Below are 14359 nucleotides of genomic sequence, written 5' to 3' on the forward strand. Positions count from 1 at the left end.
ATTATCAATTAATTACAGACGTGAATAATTTACAATAAAATAACAATTTTAGGTACAATTCTCATTTTCTTTCTTTTCTTTTATACTACAGCCATGGTGACTGGTCTTAAAACATTTCACATGAGAAAAGTTGTTGTCTCAATTAAAGATTGCAAACCTTCTGCACCGTTTTCAATCCTGTCGCATCAAGCTCAATTCTGTATATCCAACTATGCAAGCAGCATTCTGAAGTTCAAAGGCTTTCCCAGAACCCACTCTCTTTTCCCCACCCCACATTTCCAAGCTTTACTCCAACTCTTACCTGTACATGTAAATCTGGACTACCATACCACTCTAATATTATTCAAATCACAGACGAAAAAGTGGAATACTGCATCTTTAAGACATGAAAGTCACAAATTTAGACTGTGTTAAAAATCATATTGGGAAAACCCTCACAGAACCATTTAGAAAACAACTAACACAGAACCATTTAACTATCATACTGTATGACAACATTTTTCTTTAGTTTGTTTTGGGCCAAAAATAAAAACAAATACAAACTGGTATAAAAGACTGTTATTGTAGCTTAATATTGGAAAACTGCATATGTAAATGGCATTTGCATGTTAAATACCTGTGTTCCTCATGAGTATCTGCAAATGGAAAAAGAGACCTGCGATATTTCCGTAAACAGAAATGTCATATTTGACAAAGGGCCAAATTAACTCCAAGTTCACCAGGCCGTCCTGAACTGACAGTCTGTCACCTGAATTGCACAAGCTGTAGTGCTTGATAACTCTAAGTCTACACACTGTGACACAAGTCTACCCAAAACAAGCAAATAATAAAACACTAAATCAAAAAAGGTACCATCATGTTACACCCAACCACTCAAAAGCTTTGTATGTAATGTGTCAATTACCAGTAGGTACAACATTTGTGATGTGTTACCCAAACATAAACAGACTCATTTTCTGTGCTTTTTTGGGGATTACTATTGCAGATAAATCTCATGGATATTTGTTTCTCTGATCATTTGTATTGAAATTCAGAACTTGGAGATTCAATTTTAATTTAGTGCATAAGTAAGAATTAAAATGTATACGTGTATGTTTTTGTTTTCCTCCCTCTGAGAAGCATCAAATGATCAGTTGGATTTACATGAACAACAACCACAACACAAACAGGACAGAAGAGGGTGAAACAAACAAACTAAACCAAGACAATAAAAAACAAGGAGAACAACAAAACAAATCAAAATCCTTTGAAAAACATCATTCCAAAACGTTCTTGTCCACACTCTCCTTGCCATTGGTCCGTGAGTAAGGTTCAAAAGCAGAAGAGCTCAGATAGCGGGCAGACAGTTCTTGCAGGTTCCCGGCCAGGGAGCCGGCCATGGAGAGCGGGTTGGAGGACATGCGGGTGGCCACGCTGCCAAGCAGAGAGGGCATGGGGAAGCTGAACAGGCCGTGAGCTGACGGGGAGCTCTGGAGGCCTGCCACCGTCCCTGAGCTCGTCACTATAGGTAGAGGGGGACTGCCGCCGGCCGTCCCTGAGCTGGCACCACTGCTGCTGCTGCTGCTTCCGTTGCTGGCCATGCCCATGGAGGGTCCTCGCAGGGCGGCACCCAGGGAGCCGTTGCCACAGTGCTGCAGGAGCCCCGGCAGGCCTGGTGGCGTGAGGAGCCGGCCCTGCTCCAGAAGTCTCAATACACTGCAGGTGGCCGCCGTCTCTGACACCACCGAGCGCAGCTCTGAATCTTTGCCCTGGTCCTTTTTCTGTTTTGTGCGTCGGTTCTGGAACCAAACTTTAACCTTGAGGGGAGGACAAAAAAAGCAGTAGAGACCTTCAGCAACAGGGTCTATTTACAAAAGCCAAATAAATATACTTTGGTTAATATGGATTCTTTTCTAATATCTGCAGGCATTTATTGCAACACCAATGTTTGCAGAAAATGACTGAATAATTTGGATTGTTGTAAATAATTACTAATTCCCTTGTGATCTCAGTATAGGTCACTTTGATGTTCACATGAATTGAATTGTGATAGTAATAACATTGGTAGCACGATCAGGGACTTAGACCAGGGGGCCCAGCTTCTACACCTTGACAGATTTAGTAGCTAATTTACAGATTTAATTTAATTCACATTTTTGAACTCAAAGACATGAAAGTAACAAAAGCAGGGTCAGATAGTAATGAGTATATATGTATGTGTGGCTGAAGTATACTGTAACAAGGATATGAGTATAACAAAGTAAAGTGTGCATACAGATAAACATGGCTATTGTATTCCTATTCATGTGGATAAAGAAAAAAACGTGTTTGTGAAGAGGCCATTTTGACGCTAATGAAGTAATGTTACCGCATTTGCATTGCACATGTTTGATAGTCATTCAACAATGAAAATAGACCTCTCTTTTCCCATTTGCATTTCATATATTTCTATTTTATATATTCTATTCCTTTTCCAAAAAGGATAATTGGAGTTTGTATTTTTTTGTTGCAGTTTTCTTCATGTATTTCCCCACCTCGATCAAGTCTGTGGCAATTAAACCTGATTGCTTTCATACGGACCATAATTAGAGTGAATGTGTCTCAATCAATGAGCCTCCAGCTACAGTACCTCAAACTGCAGCTACTTCAATCACATCTGAATAGCATGTTTTCCTCCATGTAGTTGTTGTAGATAAACAACTCAGTAATTCTCAAGGTTAGTTGGTCAATCGCAAATCTATTTTACACTCTGGAAGTAAGGAATTACATTATGACCATATTCCCTCATGTTATAAGAATATCCTAAATTATTGGTGAACATCTTTTATCTGAGAGGATACATTTTCAACAAGGTCCAACAAGGGGCTCTGAAGCCAGCAACCCAAACAAAGATGATTAGGTGTGCACACTTCAGCATATGGCTGTCGTTTCTTAATGTAACACCCCAAGAGTGCATTGGAACAAAATGTTAATTTCATGATGCCATCATTAGAGACCACTTCATCAACGAATGAAGGAGACATTTGAAGATTTAATGCAATCAAGGAGCATGGCGGCGTGCAACATTTAATGTAGCATGTGAAAATACATTAAGAAATTCAAGCCTATTGTCCTCCCTATGAATGGGGACCTAAGGGCTGTGTGAAGTCTAAAGCACCATTATTCTATTCTAAAAACCACCAAAGAATTCTGAATTCATTGTGTGCTGGCTGACATGGTAAACTACATGAATACTGTAGCTGAATACAAAATAAATGCATCAAATGTATTGGTCCAAATGTATTGGTCAGGAAAACATTTATTTATTATTGTAAAATGTATGTATGTATGTATGTATATATATATATATATACACACTCAAGTATAAATTCCCCGAGATCAATATTAATATTTCTTGTAATGATCAGAAATGTGTGACAGAAACACGTGTCTATGCTGTGACTCAGAAAATAACTTTGCATAATGCTCCAGTCTGACCTCTGTCCAAAGTCAAGTTTGTTTATGTCCACTGAAACGTTCATGATGTACGTAATAAACATAAGGTAAATGTGGCTGACTATGCCATTAGCCAGCTTGCAAGATAAACTAAGAAATAAAATTGTGCTACAAATATTTTGTACTAAGCTCTCTGAAGCAGAGAGCAAGATTTCCCTGAAGTGAAAATTATACATTGGAGGGTGACTAAGCTTGGTATCTCGTCGAGAACGAGCAGACAAGTGCAAATACAGTTCACCCACAGTAGGCGCAGTGTGACCTTTCCCTGACCCGACAGCTAAGCACTTTTTTCTTTTTTTAAGGCCTGTGGACTAGAAACATACTGTTTCTGCACTGAAAATGAGCCTCCTTTATGCAACAATTTAGGCTAACAAGGTTATAGAATTTGTTGGGATAGCAGTGATCTGAGATGCATAGTTCACTAGGCTAAATACAATGAGAGAGATTTGATTTGATTTGAGTTTTGTATAGGATCATCACTTAACTTAATACTATTGCTAGAGCTATATGATCAGTGAAGCAGTCTGCAGTCTGCCTTTTTCTAAATGATCTTTAACTAATCAGTCAGCTAAATAGAAAATGCCAGGGTTAGAGTAAAACTTGTAAAGATTGTATTGGAATGGGATATGCTTACAGAAGTATGATGACAATATAGAAAGCATTGCGTAAGTGAGATAAGTGTGTGTAATCATACACTCTATTTTTCACATTTGAGATAAGATGTTGAAATACATAAGGGTCGTTCCACGAATAGAGTGCCCTTTATGTCCATGTGAGATTATCTGTGTGCATTTTGATTAACCACTAAATACTCCAATAGTAGTGTTTTCATGTTTGTCCGACTTCTAGGAAGATTGTAACTCACTTAATTTATTTTTATTTAATTTAACTAGGCAAGTCAGTTAAGAACAAATTATAATTTTTAATGACGGCCTAGGAACAGTGGGTTAACTGCCTTGTTCAGGAGAAGGCTACCTGTCACCCCTTAACCCCAAGACTTCACCAAGTTTTCACCATCCTTGTAAAGCCCTAGTTCTTTTGTTGCTTTGAAAAAGTAATTTCTGAAGATTATTATTTATTTACTGTGATTTAGTGTTTAATATTAAACATCTAACATTGAACATCTAATAGTCAAATAATATTGTAAACGTAGGTGAGCTGGTTCTACTCCTTTTGGCCATTGGCCGGGGTTTTGTTGTAGAAAACTGAGTACAACGAGCATAACATGTCACGCCTGTTACACTAGATCGATAGGCTAGCTCAATTTTTTGGAAAGCTTGCATTCAATTGCCCCTCCCTGTTGTACACAACAAGCTTCCATTTCCCCTGTCTCAAGGGGAGTTACGGCTGATTTAAGATGAAATCGTCAACTTTGTTACGGTCAACCCTGTTACGGTCAACCCTGTTACGATCAACCCTATTACTTTAATTGACACTTTTATGGTATTTTATTATTTTACTTAACCTCTTGACATGGGAAAACATATTTTTTATGAAGTTGAACAAGTGCTCTTTATGAAAGAATGTTAAAATGGGGTGAAAAAGAAACAGTTTTTATTTTACAAAATTACACTACCCAAAAGGCACTCTATTCGTGGAATAACCCATAACATATCTATGATAACACAGAATGTGGATTTGGTATTTATTTACTGATGGCCAGTGAAATAGGTACATGTATTGTGTTGCTTGAATTTACCTGCGTTTCAGATAGATTTAGCTGGCGGGCCAGTTCTGTTCGTTCCCTCCCAACCACATACTGGCACCTCTGGAACTCCATCTCCAGACGATAGAGTTGCTCTGCGGTGAAAGAGGTCCGGGTTCGTTTGGGACGGTCCAAATCCAGTCCCTTTGGCAGAATGATCTCTCGGATAGACCCCTTTGCATCTACAAAAAAATAACAAGTGACCATTGAAGATTTGTCAATGATAACTATATTCAAAATGTAGAAACACTCTTGGCTCATCATTATCACAACATCAGAATGACCATTCATCATTTTTAGTAATGTGTGTAGGCCTTCTGTTGTCCATGAAATGACCGATTACCGTCAATGAAAGACTTAGGTCTTGTTGCAGTGCATAGCATAAAGCTATATGAAGATATCGAGGATGATTTCATGTTTGCAAAATTTAAAAATGAACCATCCAAGTATGCACATGAATATGCTACATCATTTATATGAATGCATCAAATGCACAACATCAACCACAGTAATATGCATAACTAAAATTAACACACTGACATTTTCCAAACCAACTAGTGTACTTTCAAAAAATACTAGGGGAGTAACCTCAACCACATTAAAAGCAGTCAAAAATAACAATTAATTCATTTGAAAAAGCACCGTTTAAAGAAGAAAGTTGATCAAAAGTATAAAACAAATACAAAATACAATGATACATTTTTTTTATTTCATTGTGATCATTTCCTTTGGTCAACCCATTTAATTGCATCAATACTCTAGTCTAGATGATTATATTTTAGCATCTCAATCAGTACTCTCAGCATCTCAATAGTTGTTTTCCCTATAGTTTTCTACAATCAAAATGTAGTGTGTAATTAAAAAGTTGTACTTTTGTCATGTAAACAGAAAATAATTAAAGGATATACCTTTAGATAACGTGATATTAATTTTATAACTGTATGAGCTTTTAATGACTTAATAAAAATAGAGAAATGAGGAATAAAAATAAGGAAAATGTTTTTTCTTAAGAATTTACTCAATTAACTCAAATGAACTACTACTTTTTAAATTGTGATTATTTCTCCCATCATCTAAAAGCAGCAAAAGATAACCTGAAAGTATAAATATTTATGTTTGAATTTAGCTGTCATTTCGTTGCTAAATTATTTCCATAACAATCAGCAAGGATATATTCATGTTTTCAAACAGTCTCCATGTTGGACCAACTGTGTTAAACAGATTAAATAAATGATGTGTGCTTATTCTGCTACAATTTAGCCCTGAGGCCAGACGACACTCAGAAAGAGTACTAAAACAACATAACAATTAACTCATTTCTTTGTATTAACTGTATATGAAATACCTTATATTATTTAGAACAAGTTGATGTAAGCAAATGCAGTTTACGTCCATTATTACTACTTATTCATCATCTGTATCAGAATACGATAAGATAGTGAAAACCTGTGTATCTTATGATTTGAAACTTCTGTGAATATATTGCTTTCAAATGAAATAGTATTTTCATGGAGAGAGATAATATAGAGTAGCATGAAATTCATCCTTTATTTTAAAACCAAATGTACAGTACTTAATATCTTAAATAAATGTGCTCTATGATTCTAGAAGTGTGCTGTATAATTCAATTTTGGAAGAAACAAAATTGTTGTGAACGCAAACCATTTTGATAGGAGTATATCACAGGGGTAAAATTCGTAACATTCAAAATTCATAAAAATGTGCAGATAGTACATTTTTACAAAAGTGCAAAAATAAATAAATTTGTATTTACTTTGAATTCAAAATGGTTTAACAAAAAAGCCAAAAATACTTTTACAATGACAAAAACTACCATGAGACAGATAAGAGTGAGTGGGGGTGTGTGTTTTTTCCTTTTTTTCTTCTTTGGCATAATGTTGCACTCTCACCCGAGAACGCCCCGGAAGCTGCAAAAGGGACTATAGCGCATTGTTAACTGATAGCGCCTAATTTCCTGTGCTTTTTCTGAAAATGAACGAGTGATAAAAACAACAAAATAAACCAAATAGCGCTCAGGAGAAATTTGCTGCTTTGTGTCAAATATATAAAGTCAAATAAATAAGTGGAACAATTCTAATGGTTGGGAAATTTTAGCAATCCAATACCTCAAATATACTGTACATACAGTATAAAAACAGAGCAGTTGGTTGTGAACAATGGAGCAGTATGTCTGTAAAAACCAAAAGCTATTTCTATCCTTCTTGAGTCTACACAAAGCCACTACCAGAATCCCATATCCAAAACATCCGTCTGGCAATTCAGCATATCTCACATAGCAAACGATCTTATTTCATCCTGTGGATACATATCAAGTAAACCAAATGAACAAACAGAGTCCATACACTGCAACAGGAGTAAACATGAGTGGAAATCCTCTCACCTCGGACAAGTATTCTCCGGCAGTAGTCCGGGTCCCCAGTGCCCCGGTTTTTCTCACAGCTTTCCACCGTCCCAGATGGCGAGAAGGACTCCTGCTGATCCTTTAGGAAGGTTTTGGAAAGGTTTCCCTGGGAATCCTTGCCGTCGTTCCCATCCTTTATGCCGTTCTTCAGCCCCATCCCTGGTTCAGGCTCTTGGTTGTATCTGACCTCCATACTAACTTATCCTCTTCAATGTTTCTTTCTTTTTTTCCTTTGTCAGGTGAAGAAAACAAGGATTACAGAGAGTATTGCACGTTGTGTTGTCTCAACAGTGTGGCTTTGTTTTAAAACAGCACCTTTCAGACCAGAGAGTCACCTACCTAATGTTCGGGGAGCGCTTGCCTCACCTGCCAAGGTGCCCGATTATCGTTGTCCAACTCACTTGCCCAATGATCATGGACTTATCACTGAAACTCAACAGCCTTGTTACATACACATCAGGCTGATAGATGATCTCCAAATAATCAGAGCCATGGACCGACGCACACTCACTGTTTCAATTGATTACGGTCATTTTGCTGCCTCCACATTTGCGTAGCCTCATGAATACACTAAATTGTTTGGGAAATATATCAGGTCCTAATGGAGGGGTTTGCTCGCTCCGTCCCTCTCTGTCAGCCAGGGAATCAAGAAAAATGATTGGTCTCACTTTGCAAAAAAAGCCTTCCTGAGCACACAGACACAATCACAGAGGTACGACACTTCCAGAAAAGTTCCCAGGCACTTCATTCTTCGATCCCAGAAACATTGCCAGCCATTTTCAGCGTTTCTCCAGTGTTGGTTGTCTGGCCACGATGGCTAACTTTAATCGCATTTACTGTGTCTTTCGCCAATGACCGTCCCTCTGCAACATACAGCTCTCACCGCTATAGTGCTATCCCAGGCGAGTGGGAGGGAGAGAGGGATAGAGAAAGAGAGAGATAGAGAGAGAGAAAGTGAGAGCGAGATGAGAGAGAGAGAGAGAGAGAGAGAGAGAACAAGAGAGAACGAAGAGAACGAGAGAGACTGAGATAGAGAGAATAAAGGAGAGGCGGAGAGACGGAGGATACAGAAAAAAGTGAATACACCCCAATTGGAGTTTGTACTGGCCAACACAGCTGATTCACAAAAATCACCCGGCTCTGCTTCACAGGAACTGTGTTAAAGTTTCCTGTGTTGACCCACGTCACTCAGCACGACAAACAACAACAGCACGACGAGTAGCCCACAGGTCCTTGTCATTAATGCTGCGTCCCCACCATTCATATATATGCACCACAGAAGCAGTCTGTTGCACTAATACAATCTTAACCTGCACGATCTGAAAAACACAAAAATGGGACAAAACTTGTCATTAGTGCCTACATTAACACCCCTGGAACGGCCCCCCTCTCCAGCACTCTCCTTCCACCCCGCTACCCACCCACCAACTTTTAGCTATTTTCATTGTCAGAGCAACAATATCTCAGGGAACAGCAGTTGCCAGTAATCCAATAAGACCATTGATTAGGCTACAATGACTCAATTCAAACCAATGGCCTTGTGCAAGGAACATTCTCCGGCCCTTCTCGTCACCTTGTGGGGCCAGAAGCCCTCTTCAAGCTGCCCCCCTCCCTGAACACCATTCATTCCTTTATGGGAAACAGAGAGGAAAAGGAGTGAAAGATGGCAATTATCTAATTGGACTATTAACAAACAATTCTGTGAGTGTGGCTGCCAGGCAGCAAACTTGGGGTGGGTTTAAGGGCCTCATGTTGGACTAACTTTATTCACTGAGTGTTTGGGGGTGGCTGATTGGAGTGGAGAAGGAGCGATTGTTAAATAGAGGTAAAAGGGGGCTAAAAAGAAAGCGACTGAAGGGGACTTCTGCTTCTCAAGCTGTGTTGCTGAGCTTCAGCCTGGGAAACAGCTTGTACACGCAGCACTGTGGCCTCTCGGGTTCCAACAATGGCTCATCTTGAAAAATCCGGGCCTCAATGGACAGTTCTACAGCAATATTGCAAAGACAGTACCGCAGAATAGTATGAATATAATGTTAACATGCAAAATCCATGTTAAAGACCGGAAAATAGTATGCACATTCAACATTTTGAGTATTCAAAAATCAATGGGTGGGCTTGTTGGGAAATGAAATGCTCTATTTTTTGCCTTAGCTACTTGCATGTCCTTTCGCAGGCTTCACTGCTAGTTTTACAATTAATTCCAATGTTTTCATCACAATGTGTTTGTTGTGTTTCTCATTTTTAATGATGAGCTCACTTGAAAGCTTTGCATACATCAAACAAGGTAGCTCTGTACCTGTGTAGTAATGTTGTAATTACTATAGTAACAACATTGTATTAACATGCGGTTAATCACTTTGTAATGGTTATGGTATGCACACATGCATACCAACACAACACAAACACACATATACACACACACAAACACACTCATTTGCTGCTGCTACTCTGTTCTTTATTTTAGTCTTATTATTTATCCTGATGCCAAGTCACTTTACCCTGCCTTCATGTACATATCTACCTCAAATACTTCCTACCTCTGCACATTAAGCTGGCACTTCCTGTATATAGCTCCATTCTTGTGTATTTTATTCCTCTTGTGCTACTCATTTTCCTTGTATTATTATTTTTTTATTTGTTGGGAAGGGCTTGTAAGCAAGCATTTCGTTAAGTCTATACACGTTGTATTCGGTGCACGTGAACTCCATTACTACGCAATCAGATTTCAATAACTAAAATGCTCCGTACTAACATGGTTATTACGCAAGTATAATAGCAAGTTTATGTAAATTGTTACCAGAACCAGCAAGTACGCTAATACTGGTCAAAGTGCGACTGGTTGAGCACAATATGAAGAGGAAGCCACTGGTTGTGCTGCGGGTACTAAATGTGCATAGCCTTCCCCAGTATCAGTCCTGGCAGAGCAGTGTGCCTTCGGATCAGATGGCAAAAGCAAAACGAATACACTTAGAGGCTGCACCCCATGGTGCATCAGATTTTCCACTCTATCCAAAAAAAGAAGATTACATCACTCCCAATAACGGGCATGAGACATAACAGTCTGAGTAACAGTAACATTTTGCAACAGAAATAGCACTCTCCTTTAGCATTATCCTCCTACAAATACAGTGGTTTCCGCTTATAAGAATCACAGATAAAATAGGGAGAGAAACGTTACTTACTCTGCTCGTTAGAAGCAATTGGTTATAAGATTGTCAAAGTTGTGTGGGTTGAATTTGTTTATTTTAAGAGAAGTACATTGTGGTACACATTATTCACGTATGTACAGTTGAAGTCGGAAGTTGACATACACTTAGGTTGGAGTCATTAAACCTCATTTTTCAACCACTCCACAAATTTCTTGTTAACAAACTATAGTTTTGGCAATTTGGTTAGGACATCTACTTTGTGCATGACACAAGTAATTTTCCCAACAAATGTTTACAGACAGATTATTTCACTTATAATTCACTGCATCACAATTCCAGTGGGTCAGAAGTTTACATACACTAAATTGACTGTGCCTTTAAACAGCTTGGAAAATTCCAGAAAATTATCTCATGGCTTTAGAAGCTTCTGATAGGCTAATTGACATCATTTGAGTCAATTGGAGGTGTACACGTGGATGTATTTCAAGGCCTACCTTCAAACTCAGTGTCTCTTTGCTTGACATCATGGGAAAATCTAAAGAAATCAGCCAAGACCTCCACAAGTCTGGTTCATCCTTGGGAGCATTTTTTAAATGCCTGAAGGTACCACGTTCATCAGTACAAACAATAGTACGCAAGTATAAACACCATGGGACCACGTTGCCGTCATACCGCTCAGGAAGGAGATGCGTTCTGTCTCCTAGAGATGAACATACTTTCGTGTGAAACGTGCAAATCAATCCCAGAACAACAGGAAAGGACCCTGTGAAGATGCTGGAGGAAACAGGTACAAAAGTATCTATATCCACAGTAAAACGAGTCCTATATCGACATAACCTGAAAGGCCTCTCAGCAAGGAAAAAGCCACTACTCCAAAACAGCCATAAAAAAATCCAGACTACAGTTTGCAACTGCATATGGGGACAAAGATCATACTTTTTGGAGAAATGTGCTCTTGTCTGATGAAACAAAAAAACCTGTCAGGAGGTATGGGCCAAAATTCACTGGGAATGTGGTGAAAGAAATAAAAGCTGAAATAAATAATTCTCTCTACTATTATTCTGACATTTCACATTCTTAAAATAAAGTGGTGATCCTAACTGTCCTAAAACAGGGAATTTGTACGAGGATTAAATGTCAGGAATTGTGAAAAACTGAGTTTAAATGTATTTGGCTAAGGTGTATGTAAACTTCCGACTTCAACTGAATGTATAGCTCTATGGCAGATGGTAGGGAAACTACCCCTAATCTTTCCCCGAACTTTCATCACCAGTATCCCACTTACCACTATCCTATCATATAATATGCATCTGTAGCTTCATTCAAAACCTCTTTCAGAACACCTAACAGCAGCAGCCCCAATGACATATTGGTCATCATGGGTGGGCTAGCGACTGTTTCCAGAAAAGGCCAAGTGCAAGCAGGGCAACTACCACAACCAGTTCTAGTAATGCCATAAAACATTCATCATGATCACAGCCAGCATGATTGTTGGGAAGGTTCAGTATCAAAACCTTGCTCCTTCAGTGTGATTGTGTGTGTATAGTGCAATGGATTGGGAATCAGAGAGAGGGCATTTCAATATCCTTCCAACAATCAAGGAAACCAGAGGTTTGCTCTAAACACATTTAATGCCTCGATAGAAATGTATGTGTTTTACAAACAGACGCCCAGAAATCAAATAGGCCTGCAGGTAAAATATAAATTGGTGCAATGGTGTGGCTTGACATTTATAGCTATCTAAAATATGAAATGGTAAATGTTGACACAGTCCCAGACAATAACATCCATCTGCATTTCTATTCTAATTCCTTTATGCTGCCTAAGCAATGGTACTCCTGGCATTAGTGAAGAACCTGCTCAGTCAACAGAGAGAACCGGAGAACTCTCTTGTCGTAGGTCATTAAGGCCTAATTACCAAGCTTCCCAGTGTTTTATGTGGGTGATGTTACTTGGCACTCACTAACAAAGCCTCTAATAGTAGATCATTCAGTCTTTACATTTTTTTCAAAATGTTCTATTGAAGGTAAATGCACGTATTTAAAGAGTTTTACGTTTGCAATTAGCATGATTATGTCCTGCACAGTGGTGAAGCCAACTGTTTTCCAAACTGAACTCTGTTGTAAGGAGCTTATTGTACATAGGTACCTAGGGGACTGCACAGGGAGCTGAGCTGGAGAGTCTTGTTGGGGGTTTACAGCATAGCACAAGCTGTCATTTTTATCCTGCTTTGACATTTATATTTTCTTGTCAAAACCCTTGAGCCTTTACATTGGAGTGCTTTTGGTTACAAGTGATATTTTGAAAATAAACTTGCCTCCCAATTATATTCAACATTTTGAGAAGTGGGTTTGCACTCAGTGTACTGGGGTTTAAAAAATGACCAATTGTGACAAGTGAGCTAATAATTGGGATGAATGAGTTTGTATTGGGTTCAGGTGCCATATGTTCTTAAAGGTCCTTGCTGCGCCAAAAGAAACTCTGTTGTTTTCAAAGAGCAGGGCGTGAGCTAATCTTATGCCCTTTCTCAATCATCAGGTTATAAAGACGAAGTACTGTAAACTTACTGAATCCTAATGTATACTACACTGAACACTGAAATGTAGCCTGTAAATGAAGTGAGAGAAAGAAAGAACTTGATATTTAATGTCTTGTTGTACTGCTGTTTCATTTAACAAGGCCTAAATAAATGATGTCTTCATATCAAGAAACAGAAATGAGGCAACATAATCATAACCAATTCATATTCCACCAAAGGTTTACCATGAGACCTGTTCTCCCCTCTATGAGCTCAGTGAGGGGGAGGGAGAGGGCGAGGAACAAAAGCCAGCAAGAGAGGAGAGTGAGGGGAATATTTCAATAGGTTCAGTCTTAGAAAACAAAGGTGCTATCTAGAACCTTAGAGGGTTCTTCGGCTGTCCCCATAGGAGAACCCTCTGAAAGAACCATTTTTGGTTGCTGGTAGAATCCTTTTTACAGAGGGTTTTACATGGAGCCCAAAAGTGTTTTACCTGGAACCAAAAAGGATTCTCCTATGGGGACAGTCGAAAAACCCTTTTCAAACCCTTTTTTCTAAGAGTGTAGGCGCTCGTCACACACCAGGCCTGTCCCTATGTAGTGACTGTTCCACAACTGTACATTGCGTAATAGGTACAACTCACAGCAGGAGTAATCCTCAGTAATTCTCTATCACGTAATACAGTTAAGATGAGGTTAAATGGAGAGCACCACAGCCTCCCCCACTCGGCCTCCCATGTTTCCAAACACTCACAAAGATTTACCCCAAAAATCCATCTGTGCGCCTGAAATGACATCTATTGTTGGGTGGGAAAAATTATCTATTTTAAAAGCCTTTATGGCGCTTTTCATCAAGACTGTCATCCTTAGTCGAAAGCTATACAGTGACTGACAATGGCACATAAGTGTTCCAGAGATACAAAGGAACAGCTCAAATTACACCTGTAGCAATTACTACACCGATAAATTATACAGGACAAAGAGTGCTATCTAGAATTCCTCGGGAATACTGTAGAAAAATCTAAGGCCCATATTTGCTTCATCATAGCTTTTAAGCAGCCTGGTAATGTAAAAAATGTATTGTATTTTAAA

At 38.8% G+C, this 14359-nt stretch overlaps 1 protein-coding gene across 1 annotated transcript; it reads right to left on the bottom strand.

Annotated features, from left to right (window-relative positions):
- Window positions 1-589: 589 nt before the first annotated feature.
- Window positions 590-8516, bottom strand: vax1 (ventral anterior homeobox 1). Its single transcript, XM_020479953.2, has 3 exons — window positions 7581-8516; window positions 5174-5361; window positions 590-1796 (listed from the first exon to the last, which is right to left on the bottom strand). Exons 1-3 carry the CDS (start codon window positions 7792-7794, stop codon window positions 1257-1259), a joined length of 942 nt encoding a protein of 313 aa, XP_020335542.1. The 5' UTR covers window positions 7795-8516; the 3' UTR covers window positions 590-1256.
- Between the last annotated feature and the right edge of the window lie 5843 nt (window positions 8517-14359).

This window comes from Oncorhynchus kisutch, linkage group LG4, assembly GCF_002021735.2.
Source record: "Oncorhynchus kisutch isolate 150728-3 linkage group LG4, Okis_V2, whole genome shotgun sequence".
Classification (NCBI taxonomy): domain Eukaryota; kingdom Metazoa; phylum Chordata; class Actinopteri; order Salmoniformes; family Salmonidae; genus Oncorhynchus; species Oncorhynchus kisutch.

Excerpts from the sequence above, each read along its gene's own strand:
- vax1 (XM_020479953.2), bottom strand. The coding sequence starts at position 7,794 with ATGGAGGTCAGATACAACCAAGAGCCTGAACCAGGGATGGGGCTGAAG. Across the intron at positions 5,362-7,580 it reads CCGGAGAATACTTGTCCGAG|ATGCAAAGGGGTCTATCCGA; the intron begins GTGAGAGGATTT and ends ATTTTTTTGTAG. Across the intron at positions 1,797-5,173 it reads TAAATCTATCTGAAACGCAG|GTTAAAGTTTGGTTCCAGAA; the intron begins GTAAATTCAAGC and ends CCTCCCCTCAAG.